Source organism: Physeter macrocephalus, chromosome 17 (assembly GCF_002837175.3).
Source record: "Physeter macrocephalus isolate SW-GA chromosome 17, ASM283717v5, whole genome shotgun sequence".
Lineage (NCBI taxonomy): Eukaryota > Metazoa > Chordata > Mammalia > Artiodactyla > Physeteridae > Physeter > Physeter macrocephalus.
The window spans coordinates 52,557,349-52,570,505 of record NC_041230.1 but is presented as its reverse complement, the minus strand read 5'-3'; the positions used below and the strand labels follow the sequence as shown (position 1 = coordinate 52,570,505).

The following is a 13,157-nucleotide window of genomic DNA, read 5'->3' as shown; positions in this document are numbered from 1 at the left end:
AACCCGCGTCCCCTGCATCGGCAGGCGGACCCTCAACCACTGCGCCACCAGGGAAGCCCCTGTTGGGAGTTTTTTAATCACAGTTTCATTTTTAGTACTTGTGATTTGTCTGTTCATATTTTCTATTTCTTCCTGGTTCAGTCTTGGAGGGTTGTACCTTTCTAAGAATTTGTCCATTTCTTTTAGGTTGTCCCTTTTACTGGCATATAGTTGTTTGTAGTAGTCTCTTATGATCCTTTGTATTTCTGTTGTAACTTCTCCTCTTTCATGTGTAATTTTATTTATTTTAGCCCTCTCCCTTTTTTTCTTGATGTGTCTGGCTAAAGGTTTATCAATTTTGTTTATCCTTTCTTTCAAAAAACCAGCTTTTAGTTTTATTGATACTTTCTATTTTTTCTTTGTCTCTATTTCATTTATTTCTGCTCTGATATTATTTCTTTCAGTGTCCTATCTTTGGGTTTTGTTTGTTCTTCTTTCTCTAGTTACTTTAGGTCTAAGGTTAGGTTGTTTATTTGAGATTTTTCTTGTTTTCTGAAGTAAGATTGTATTGCTATACACTTCCCTCTTAGAACTGCTTTTTCTGTATCCTGTAGATTTTGGATGGTCATGATTTTGTTTTCATTTGTCTCTAGGTATATTTTAATTTCCTCTTTGGTTTCGTCAGTGATCCATTGGTTGTTTAGCAGCATATTGTTTAGCCTCCACATATTTGTGTTTTTACAGTTTTTTTCTTCTAGTTGATTCTAATCTCATAGTGTTATGGTCGGAAAAGATGCTTGATATGATTTCAGTTTTCTTAAATTTACTGAGCCTTGCTTTGTGGCCTAGCATGTGATCAATCCTGGAGAATGTTCCATGTGCACTGGAAAAGAATGTGTATTCTGTGGCTTTTGGATGGAATGCTCTATACATATCAATTAAGTCCATCTGGTCTAATTTGTCATTTAAGGCTTGTGTTTCCTTGTTGATCTTCCGTCTGGATGATATGTCCGTTGACGAAAGTGGGGTGTTAAATCCCCCTACTATTATTGTGTTACTGTCAATTTCTCCCTTTATGGATATTAGTATCTGCCTTATATATTGAGGTGCTCCTATGTTGGGTCCATATACATTTACAATTGTTATATCTTCTTCTTTCATTGATCCCTTGATCGTTATGTAATGTCCTTCTTTGTCTCTTGTAACAGTCGTCTTTATTTTAAAGTCTAGGGACTTCCTTGGTGGCGCAGTGGTTAAGAATCCACCTCCAATGCAGGGGACACGGGTTCGAGCCCTGGTCCAGGAAGATCCCACGTGCCGCGGAGCAACTAAGGCCATGCACCACAACTACTGAGCCTGCACTCTAGAGCCCGCGAGCCATGACTGCTGAGCCCGTGTGCCACCACTGCAGAAGCCTGCGTGCCTAGAGCCCGCGCTCCACAACAAGAGAAGCCACTGCAATGAGAAGACCGTGCAGCACAACGAGTGCACTCGCCGCAACTCGAGAAAGCCTGCACGTAACAGTGAAGACCCAGTGCAGCCAAAGATAAATAAATAAAAGTGAATAAATCTATTAAAAAAAAAAAAACAAAAACTATAGACCAGCATGAGGAGCGGAGTCATTACCTTACATTAGAGAGAATGCATGAAAATAAGGCCTCATCCATCCAAGGCAGTATTGTTTTTGGCCACCTCAGTGGATGAGGTTGTGACACAGGGTACAAACGTAGATGAGCCTTTATTTATTATTTATATTTATGGCTGCGTTGGGTGTTCATTGCTGCACGCGTGGGCTTTCTCTAGTTATGGTGAGCGGGGGCTACTCTTTGTTGTGATGTGTGGGCCTCTCATTGCAGTGGCTTCTCTTGTTGCAGAGCATGGGTTCTAGGCACGAGGGCTTCACAGGCCTCTAGAGCGCAGGCTCAGTAGTTGTGGCGCACGGGCTTAGTTGCTCCGCGGCATGTGGGATCTTCCCAGACCAGGGCTCAAACCCGTGTCTCCCGCATTGGCAGGCGGATTCTTAACCACTGCGCCACCAGGGAAGTCCCGATGAACCTTTAAAATGTTACATTAAGTGGGAGAAGAACCAGACACAGAGACCAACTATTGTATTCTTCTGTTTATATGAATTGTTCAGAGCAGGCAGATCCACAGAGACAAAGAAGATTAGTGGTTGCCTAAGGATGAGGGTTTGAGCAGGTGATGGAACCATTATGGGGTTCCTTTTGGGGTGATGAAAATGTTCTGAAGTTGATTGAAGTGATGGGTGCACAACTCTGTGACTGTACTAAAAAACCATTGAATGGGTGAATTGTATGGTATGGTGATTATGCCTCAGTACAGCTGTTGGAAAATAACCGAAAAGGAAATACTGTATCAAAGAGGCACACGGTCTTCATCCTGAACCTGTGCAGTCTTTTTCTCACCTCGGAGCTATGAATGGCTCATTACTAGTAAAGAATGAATGTCACATTTATTTGGGGTCAGGGTTGGGGGGGCATATGAAATTTGAAAAGCCTCTGAGAGATTTTGATTATCCCCTTCCCTTTGGAAATCACCCGGGGGTACCTAGCCTCCTAGAAGCTAGGACACTTGGAGCCAGGTGCCCTCAAATACAGTTTAAGAAAGATTGCTCGGGCTTTTTGTCTTTACTTCCTGTCTCAAAGGGGTGTGTGAATCTGGTGGTCCTGAAACATGACAGGAAACTCCAGTGCCTTCTGCTCTGAAGGGCTTTTTTTTAAGCAGGGACCTCCTCACCCGCCCACCAGGCCCTGGTTCTGTTGGCACTGCATCCCTTTCTGTCAGTTTTGGCCTATTCCAGCCCAGGTGATAGAGGGCAAGAACCCGTGTCGTGGCAGGGCCAGAGTCAGAGAGAAGGTGCGGAGACAGTTTGCCTGAGGCTGCTCATATCCTGGGCCATCCCGCGGTGACACGGAGTGGAAATCAGTAGTCAGTTCGGGGGTCCTGCCCAGGAGCCAGCTGCTGCTTCTGTCACTGTAGATTAGTTCTACCTGTTCCTGGACGGCATATGAATGGAATCATCTGCCATGTCAGTTTTTCTCTGACTTCTCGTATTCATCATACTGTTTTTGAGATTCGCCCGTTGTACGTGTCATTACATCGTTCTTTCATCGCTGAGTAGCGTTTCCTTCGTTGTGTGAGTACTCCACAGCTTGGTCCCCCATCCTTCTGTTGGTGGATATTTGGGTCGTTTCCCATTTTAGGCTACTGTGAAGAAGGCTGCTTTGAGCAGTCGTGTCTAAGTCTTTTTGCGGGTATATATGTTTATTTCTCTTGGGTAAATAAATACCTAGAGTCGTGGAACCGCCAGCTCGTAGGGCAGACTGTGCTTCACTCTGAGAAACTGCCCAGGAGCCCTGCAGAGTGGCTGAGCCACTCCTCAACCCCAGCGGGAACGTACGAGTTCCCGCGCTTCCACTCCTGCCGCCACTGGGTGTTGTCGGTCTTTTTGATTCGTTGCAGGGTTTGAGCAGAGGTGTTTCATACTCTGATTTGGGTGTGGAAAAGAAAGAGACTCCGTGTGCGGTGTGGAGATGAGTGTGGGGAGAGGGCGGTAGGGGGACAGCCCGGCAAGAGCTCAGGGAGGCTTGACCAGTGAGCTGATGGAGGCGGGCTGATGCGGTTGGCGTCTAGGCGTATTTTGAAGAAAAGGAGCCGCAGGCTTCGCTGAAGGGCAGACCATGGGGTCAGAGAGAAGAGGTAGGGGTGCCCGCCAGGGTTGCTGGCGGGGCTGCAGGGGCTGGAGCTGCCGTTTCCTGAGACTGGGCAGATGGCAGGGACAGTGTGGGCTAGAGCGGGAGCTGCAGGGGGTTTGAACATGTGTCACTGGAGGTGCCTGTTACACATCCCAGTGGCAATATCGTGGGCATCGGGGCATCTGAGTCAGGAGGTCAGGGGAGGGGCTGAGCTGGGATTCTACGTGTGGAAGGTGTCATGAGAGCGTAGGTGGCGTTTAAATGAAGTGGGATGAGAACACGTGGGATATGGGCATAGGCGGTGGAGAAGGGGTGAGGGAAGGAGCTCTGTCCTCCGGTGTGTTGAGGTCAGGAAGGCCTGGAGGAGTCGGGGAGATGAGAGGAGAACTTGGGGAGAGTGGTATCCCAGAAGCCAAGTGATAAACACACCCCAAGGATTGGCCCTTGTCAGACGTGACGAGGCCTGAGATGTGGCCGTTGGGTTTGGCTGAGCAGAGGTGGTGGCCTCCGTGAGCCGTGTCAGAGGGTGGGATAGTCGCCCACCTGAACAGTTAATGCCGATGTCAGGGAACTCTTGAAGTTTTGTTGTGAAGGGCATGAGAAATGGATTGGTAGCTGGAGAAGGATTTGGTGTCGGGAGGGTTTTCTTTTTAAGCTGGAAGATGTTGCGTCGAGTTTGATGGACTGCTCCGATAGCGAGGGCAAAGAGGGATCACTCGGGAGTGAGGACAGATGCCGAAGCGGGGTCTGTGCGGGTAGGAGAAGGCCAGCGCGCCCCTTAGGAGGATGTGGTGGCGGTAGTGTGCGGAGCCCCGCGAGGTGTTGGGGAGAAGGCGTGGAGAGGGCGGGCAGGATGGAAAGGGAGAGGGTGGCTGGAGCAGGGGAGTGTAAGGATTGCACGGTAGCAGCGAGGGCCCCTGGAGAGGGGTGGCCAGTCATTTCAGACGAGGCCCCACTGCAGAGTTCGGTCTGTGTGTCCCTTCGCCATAGCGTGCAGTGGCGGGTCCAGGAGTCGGGTTTTCTCAGGCCGGGGGGGGAGGGGGGAGGGGAGGCGTGTGGGTGGAACCGCACTCAGCAGTTTGATTCCAGGTGTGGGGCTTTCAGCCCTGCGTTAGTTGTCAGATGTCTTGCTCTCTTCTGAACAAGGTTTAATAGAGATAAGTAAATTTCTCCAGTCACTGGTTACTATCATCACTGCTTGCATCAGAGCTAGAGTACTTCACTCTTTTCCTAAGCAAAGAACTTCAGACGCTGACATACTCTTTTCAGTCATATATTCTGCAGGCCCAGCAATAGCAATAACCCAAATCTACCACCTTCTCTAAGAGAAGTGCTTGAGGAAATCGGCCCAGTGATGTCTAGGTAGCGATACGTTATTTCAAAAAGTGGGTTTTTTTAAATGTATTTTTTAGTTGATTGACTAGGTAATATAGGTACTTGGCAAATTTGGAAGGTTTTAAAACTATATTTTGCTCATGGTCACGGTAAAATGTACACACTTCTAAATTTCAGAAAAGTTGGAGAAGATTCGGGATCATGAACGAAAGGAAGAAACTTTTACCCCTATGCCCAGCCTTTACTACATGGAGCTCACCAAACTCCTGTTAAATCAGTAAGTACCTCTCACTTCTTCGAACCCACATGCATGATGGAACCCCCAGTTCCCAGCCCACTTCCTTTCATGTTCCACACTCATTACCGAGGGAAGTGGTAGCTTTGGCCCCCAGGTCCTCAGTCAGTAGTCTGGGAGTCATTTGTGGACACGCACACACTGACCGGGCTCTGTCTCTCCCTGTTTCTCTTTTTTCCCTTTCTCCACCCTTCCCTCTCCTGGTGAATCCCGTGGTGCTTTCTAGCCTGCGTCCTACCCGTCACTTGATATTGGACTCCAGTATCAGCCCATCATCTCTAGCAGTAGCCTTTTCCTTAACTGCAAATGTTTTATTAGTCGAGCTGCACCCCTTTTCTCCTTTGGGCCCGTGCATCTGCGTTCTTGTATCTCTTGCACGGGAAAGGGCCAGGGGTCGCATTTTCCTTCGACCCTGGGCTAGAAGGCAGGTCCACTGGGGCAAAACTGTTTCCCCTCATCCAGTTCAGGCTCCCTATGGGCTTCTAATTCATTCTCCGCCTTGCGGCCAGGGCGGCCTTTCAAAGACACAGCTGCCACGTGAGTCCCTGCTCCTCGGAGCCTCTCTAGGGTCCGAAGTCCTGATCGTGGTATTCGAAGCACCGCCACTCTCTGCAGCCCTTCCCTCTGATTCTCTAGGGTCCAGGCTCACGGTGGCCTCCTTCACTCCTCCACACATGCCCAGGTCCTCAGAGCGCTCAGGCGCACGTGCGCACGTGTGCGCGCGCGCGCGCGTGTGTGTGTGTGTGCGCGCGTGTACACCGTCCTTCTGCCCAGTGAGCCCACCTGTTCCCTGCTCCCTCCTCGGGTTTGGCATAGCAGGTCCTCCCTCCCAGGTTACGTGTACCTGTCCTCGTGGCAGCTGTGCGCCCCTCTAGAGCGCTTGTCAGGTGTAATTCTCTAACTGCTGTCTGCCTGTGCTGTCCCCCACCCCCGCCCCCGGGTCTCACGGGCAGGGACTGTCTGCGTGCCCCCGCACGGTGCCCGGTACTCACGTGTTTGTGGAGTGAATGAATGCATCAGTGCAGGCGGCAGGCAGGTGTGGCTACTTAGAATGTAATTTGCGCAGGGTCAAGCTTTGGAAGCCCTGAGCACCTTCTCACTGATGGATTCAAGAGCAGGAGCAGAACTAAAGTTGGAAGCCCCTAGCGCCCACCGGAGAGCGGCGGGGGCCGGCCCTTGCGGCTCTGTGGGAGTCACGTGAGAATCTGCATGACGTGGGTTTGTCCTCGAGTTGACGTGTGGCTGCAGTGGTGTAGTTCACAACATGCTCAGCATTCAAGATGCTAAGCGTCCCACAAGGTAGTGGAGATGGTCATGTAGGCTGGAGTTCCGGTTTTGTGGGGAAGAGATGCGGCCCTGTTGACAGATGCGGTCTAACACTGCAGTGTGTGCTAATGCTGTTGAGAGCGCGTCGGGGTGCAAGCCTCATGCCTGGTGCCGCCAGAGAAGGGATCCCTGGCTTGGCGGCTGAGGGGAACTTTACTAGGGGAGAGGGCAGTGTCGGTAGAAGGACAGAAGGTGAAAGAGCCTGGATTTGTGGAGCAGGGCTGTTGGGACCTGCACGGACTGAGCGAGGGCAGGGCGGTGGACGCGGCGTCCCCAGGGGGGTGTTCGGGCAGGCGGGCGTCATCCGGAGGGTGCGAGAGGGCTGCTGTCGTAGGGGAGTGTGACTTAGAAGGGAGAGTACGGGAGCGGAGGGGAGGCCTGTTCATCTTCAGGTTTTGAAGTTCAGTGCGTTATGTACACAGTTCCCATCGAAACCCTTGTTTTATAATTCCTTAGAGTCATCCATTCAGTGAAGGGACCTTGGTTCTGCAGTGCAGTTCACAAGGAGCCGGGGTCCTTTGTTCTTTAACCTGCGGTTCAGAGCATAAGATCCAAATGTTTGGGTCTTAAATAAAATCTACTATATCAATTGTATACTACTGATTCTCCATCTACTCATCTTGAGCTAATTTTAGCCCGTGGAGAGAGCCTTGCCAGCTTATCCTAGGATGCCTGGTGATGAACGACGTTGGCTTTTGCTTTTGTCTTCTAGTTTGTCTCTTCCTTCAAAGGTTAGTTTAGTTTAAAAATGTGTCACACGGGAAGGCTCTTAGTGCGGCCCCGCTGACTCCAGTCAAACTTTTACCCAGAATTTGCTGTGTATAGGTGTGCTGTTTATGCTAATTTGCGATTTGTTCTGTGACTTTTGCAAATGTATCTTTGTTTTGTCTCTAGAGTGGGACAGTCCCTATCCCTCAGGGATTTTTGTGAGGATAGAAATGCCTGGCACAGAGCCTTCATCTTCTTTCCCTAGTGGGTTGTAGCCCCTGGATAACAGATGGGGTATTAGCATTAGAGGTCCTGACCGCTGAGCCAGCCTTTGAAAGAAATTCATTCTAGATGGAAATCCTATAGCATAGAACTCTCAGTTATCCTGAGTCAGAGGAGGATCGACTCAGAGCTGCTTCTGCAAGATCTAATTGTTGGGGGTGAATAAACAGAAGTCCTTGTACCACAGCTCGCCCAGGGACAACTAACGTGAGCACAGATAACTGGGTGAGGATGTCGGCACCAAGCCGAACTGCTAGAAATCCTTACAGTTTAAAAAACTGCAAAAGCGAAACAAATTTTGAGTCTAGAACAGCTTGTGCATTTTTGCCTAAATCCAAGCAGCATTTACACAGAAGCCACTTCTACCTGGAAGTTGCCTTAGTTTACTGAGTGCTTCCTTATGCGATTTTTTCCACCTTTTGCTTCCTTTAGTGCTTCAGACAACATCCCGAAAGCAGATGAGATCCGGACCCTGATCAAGGACGTGTGGGACACTCGCACAGCCAAGCTCCGGGTGTCTGCTGACAGCTTTGTGAGACAGCAGGAGGCACACGCCAAGGTGGGCGCGTGGTGGGCCGCCCACGGAGGCCGGATGCTCGGTGGGACGGCCCGCGGCATCTTGTCTGCTTAGGGCGTCGCAGGGAGGGATAACTAGCCATGCGGGGCTTTCAGAAAATTCTTACTCATTGGGTCCTTATTTTTATCCAGTAGATTTAACCTTTCGTGAAATCAAAGACTCGACCAACCCGGTCTGTTTGCCCTTGTGTTTTAGCTGGATAACTTGACCTTGATGGAGATCAACACCAGTGGGGCTTTCCTCACACAAGCGCTCAATCACATGTACAAACTCCGCACGAACCTGCAGCCTTCTGACAGCGCCCAGTCCCAGGACTTGTAGGCAGAGGCTGGTTTGTAGAGGCCCGTGTCCGCCGGCAGGAGGCTCACCGGGGGCCTGAGTGCTCGGCAGTGACACAGGTACTCACAGTTCCAGAGTTCCAGAGCCACTTCTGAACGTATGCAAAAAAGTGCAGTGAAGCAAGGGATGGGCTTATAACCTTGTTGGAAAGCAACAGGCTCCTGCTTAGTCCTCGAGACATTCTATAACTCCGCGTCTGTATCTGGGAGCCCGCTGTCCTTTCATGGGGAAATGAGAAAAGCATTGGCAGAACGAATGATTTCCCTAGCAGAGCTCCGGGTCTCCTGCACGGGACTGTCGTGTGCAGGTTGAGTGTTCGGTGACGTCCGGTGTTGCTTTTAAGATGGAGATATAGCAGGATGGTAACGTGGCCGTGGCCATTCTTCTCCCTTCTTGACCCTGATCTCTTGGGCTAAATTTAGAGTCTGCTACAGAGGCTGTTCACACGGAGGACAGCAGATGAGTGGTGAGTGACAGCCACCCATAATCTAAGCCCTGATACAAAATAAAGATGGAATCAACCCAAATCTCTGTTGGGTTTTTTTCCTGCATAACTGCCACGCAAAGGAAAGGAGCAGGCCAAGTGGCTAGAATGATCTGATGGACCAAACTTGAGAGGTTTAGCAGGCAACTGTGAACTTCCGACCGACACTCTGGGTATCTCTTGTTCTCTTGGCTGCTTGTGGGTAAGGCCCTAAAGGGTTGCTTATCAGCAAGAGGAAAGTCAGGGGAAAACCAATTCCGTGTTATCGAGTGTGTGAGTGAAGCGGAAGACACGATGCCAGGGGGAAAAGTGGGGCCTATGACGTGGTTCTTTTTTTTTTTTTTTTTTTTTATTTATTTTTTACTTATTCTATGACGTGGTTCTTGATGGACTGAGGGGAAGACAGTTCTAGGCAGCAGTGGCTCAGGTAACGGTATTGGTTTTTTCCCCTAGGAGGAAAAGTTTCAGCGCTAGCATTGCTCAGTCCCTTACGGAAAGTGCATTACCTCGTGGGGGGGGAGATGACGGTCTAAGTCCTGTAATGAGTAGGTTCGGTAACCAGCTGGTTTCCAGTGGTAGCGCCGTCAGTCAAAAGCAGTCACATGCCACCTCGAGGGTTATGAAGGGTGTACGTGCGTGATCAACTGGGCCTAAAGAATATCTGCTGGTGTTTTTACCCTTCAGTGTTTAAAATACAAACTTCAAGTTGCTCAAGCACTATTCCTCCATTCCCAGATGGGTACCCAGATGTCCCTCTCACAAGCAGCTATTGTTTAAGCACCAAAGGGCCGCACATGGAGGGATGAGGACCCAGAAGACCTGGCCTCCATCACTTAAGAGATGACAGGACTTGTCTTTTCATCTCTCTCTCATGCAGAATCCTTCAGATTTAATCTGGGGAATCTTCTAGAATGAAACCACATGTTATTGTGGCGGTTCAGGAGTCCTGTGTAGCCCAGATCTCACCCCGAATCCCCTTCTCTTAAAACCTGGCTGAGGCACAGTCGAATCGGTCTTCACACTTGACCTGTAAAGCTGTGTAATGGTTGAGCTCTTATTTTTATTTTTTGGCCTTATTATAACATAGAAAAGATTTTTCTCTTAAGATGATTCAGGAAGATTTTATTTTTTGGATGTTGTCAGAAATTACAGCAATATATTCATAAATACCTAATTACTACATTCAACAAATAATATTACAATACAGTTAATTCAAACAAGTACACTTAAAACAGGTTTAATTTCACAGCATCTAAACTGCCCCCCAGAGTGACCGAGGCACCGTTCCTCCTCCCTCCATGTACCGGTTGACTGTTCTAGCAGTTAAGCACAGGTACATACAAAGTAACACGACTGATTGATCAGCGTGGTCTTCCTCGGGTCAAGGCAGAGTTAAAGAGTTAAGGTTAAGCGCCGGATCAGAAAGCTGGGGACAGGCTACTGCAAGTGGTAAAGTCGATAGTGTGGTTACTTGGAAGAGGACAGGGCTGCTGCGAAGTGGCTAATCCACGCTGTACGATGAACAGCATTGCGGGGCTGACCATCTCCATCTGGTGGCAGGTCCCTGGAACTTGCTACACTTGGAGCCGTGGCCCAGAGGGAAAGGGGGGTATGCAGTCTCATTTTGGAGATGTGACAGCATTGTGAGCTACTTGAGGAAACACCATCCCACATACAAATTTTAAGCTTTCCTGTTAGAACACTTTAATGCTTCCGCTACTTTGCCGAAGGTGTGGGCTCCTTTTAGTATTCCTTGGAGTTTCCCTGAGGGTGTATAATCTATTAGCATGTTAATGCCAATTAAATGTTTCCTTTAGAATATAGACTACTGTTGAAGAGCCTCTCTTGGTCACTTATCTGAGATAATGGATTAAGATTATGGTATTTCATGTCAGTTTGGCTTGTTTCTACATGTGGCGCCAAGTTTGGGGGAAGGCTCTGGGTTGTTGCTAATGATCGGATTAAATGCAGAACCACACGACTCACTTTTGGAAGGGATCCCGCACAGGTTTAGCGAAACCCCCTTCAGAGGGCAGACGGCAGCCGTCTCTCCCAGGTGCCGTGGGAAGACACAGGTCGCGAAGGACTGTTCACAAAAATACACAGAAGTTCCATGATCGGTTCTAGAGCAAATGTGGTGCACTTCTGAACTTTGTCTTTCAAACTCAATGTGAAACAGCTGAAAAGCTTCAGGGATTCCACACTTCTGTCAGTTTTTAAGCCCAAACTGGAAAGAGGCTCTGATGCTACCATGCTCTTTCAGAACAAGTGTTTTCCAGATTATAAAACTAATTATTAAATGGAACAAAAAAACCCCCAAGATTGGGTACTGTGTCTCAGTGGCGCACTTTCGTTTTCAAAGGACACTCTGTTACCTTTTTCTTCGTTTATTCATGTTGCCTTATGGGTTTGTATTTATATTCTGATTGATTGTCCTATTACTTTTTGACTATTCAGAGACCCTCACAGGTAGGTGGGAGTATGGGGAAGCAGAGTGATGGAGCAGCTCAGAGGCGGGGCAGGGGGAAGGCAGTCAGCTCTAGCTCAGTGACACAGCCGCACCCCTGGGCAGGCATCCCTTCAACTTAACTGCAGGCCGCGTCCTCCTCCCCAAAGCAACAAAACACCAGCAGACACAGGCGCTCCCCTCAGGTGGTAACGGGATGGGGCTGTGCAAGTTAGCAGATCTACCTATCCCTTTGCTTTTTGGCCAGGACCCTTACCAGAGCCCAGGAGCAAAGGCATCCGGAGCTTTCCTACTACGGAGGAAGGAGGACTGGGGGGAAGTGTTAAGATGTAGCCCTTAGGCCTTCAGAGACAGCAAGCAGGTTTTAGGTAGAGAAATTCAGTGACGTTTTGCCCTGATCGTTGGCAGTGGGGCTCCCTCTAAACACCTGTCGCCACCTGTGGCACATGGCGCTCTCTGTGTCTTTGCAGGGGAGGAGGCCCCCGGAAGAGCCCTTAGTTCTCGTCAAGTCGTTTCTGTAGAGAGAAAAGCACTTGCTGACTGCTGATAATACTGGCGGCACTTTTTGTCTGAGTTTGCTAATAACTGGAAGATTCTTGGCAGACGTACAAAGCAAACTGTGTGGGAACAGATAAAGTGACACAATGCCATCTGCCAGCAAGCTGTTCCGCGCAGCAGCTAAGGTCTGGGGCCGAGGGCAGGGCCACTGATCACAGTGAGTAGCCTTCCTGAAGGTCAGCCAGCCCTTCCCCTGGCCCAGGGCGTGATGCTCGGGTCCCCTCCCCTCCCCCGGGGCAGACCACCCACTGGCTGCTTTGGCCTCTGGTTCAGGCCCATTTGGGCAAGAGATGCCTTGCTGATCTAGATTTCACACTGCTTGAACCTGCAATAACTGGGGCAAGAAGGGAGGGCTCCCCCCATGCTTCGCATTGAAACGATCATCCCCGTTCCTAGCCGCTCCTGTGGTTGGCACAGTAAGTCAGTCCAAGAAGAGAAGTTCTGCGCAGACATTGTTCACCCTACTTTCAGGCTGGTACAAAGCTTTGCATCTAAATAAATAAACCCTATACAGTTTCTACTTTGCACCTGTGCAGACTGCTGTAAGATACCTCAGCATCCTGTCCCAGCAGCCGCTCCCTTCCTCAAAGGCTCTTAACGAAGCCCGTGTGCGCCTGCGCGCGTGAAGGTGCACACACAGCGTCCACCGGGCTCCCGCCGGAGCCCGCCCCTCCTCGCTTCATGGCATGGTGTGTGGTGAACTGGCTGCCGTCCGGAGCAGGGGAGGGGCGCAGGAGGAGGTAAGATGTGACCATGGCTTTCTACATCATCACTCTGGTGCAACTCAGAAATGAAGTGATCGCATAGGCGCCAGTGGTAAGCTCTTTTACTTTTTTCTTCTTCTTTAATTTTTTAAAAAACACTTCAATATCTTAATGTCCTGACCAGCAGCAGTACAAACACTAAAAGCAAGGTTTTTTTTTTTTTTTGCCCAGAAAAACAAAACAAAAACAAAACCCCCCAAAACAGGAAAACAAACAACAAAAACCCCTCCAAACCACATATTAAAAAGGGCAGGCTTTTTATAACAATAATTAAAGTAATAAAAACATACAAAACTTTGTTTTTGTAATATATATACACAGTACAAG

The 13,157-nt window shown here is 49.2% G+C and overlaps 1 protein-coding gene across 1 annotated transcript in view; it reads left to right on the top strand.

Moving 5' to 3' along the window:
* Positions 1-12,998, top strand: part of GINS2 (GINS complex subunit 2) — a 35,359-nt gene extending 22,361 nt beyond the window's left edge. Inside the window, exons 3-5 of the mRNA XM_024124827.3 lie at positions 5,208-5,307; positions 8,074-8,200; positions 8,414-12,998. Coding sequence (XP_023980595.1) covers positions 5,208-5,307; positions 8,074-8,200; positions 8,414-8,539 — 353 coding nt within the window. The 3' untranslated portion in view covers positions 8,540-12,998. The remainder of the gene's footprint in view (positions 1-5,207; positions 5,308-8,073; positions 8,201-8,413) is intronic.
* Positions 12,999-13,157: the final 159 nt, after the last annotated feature.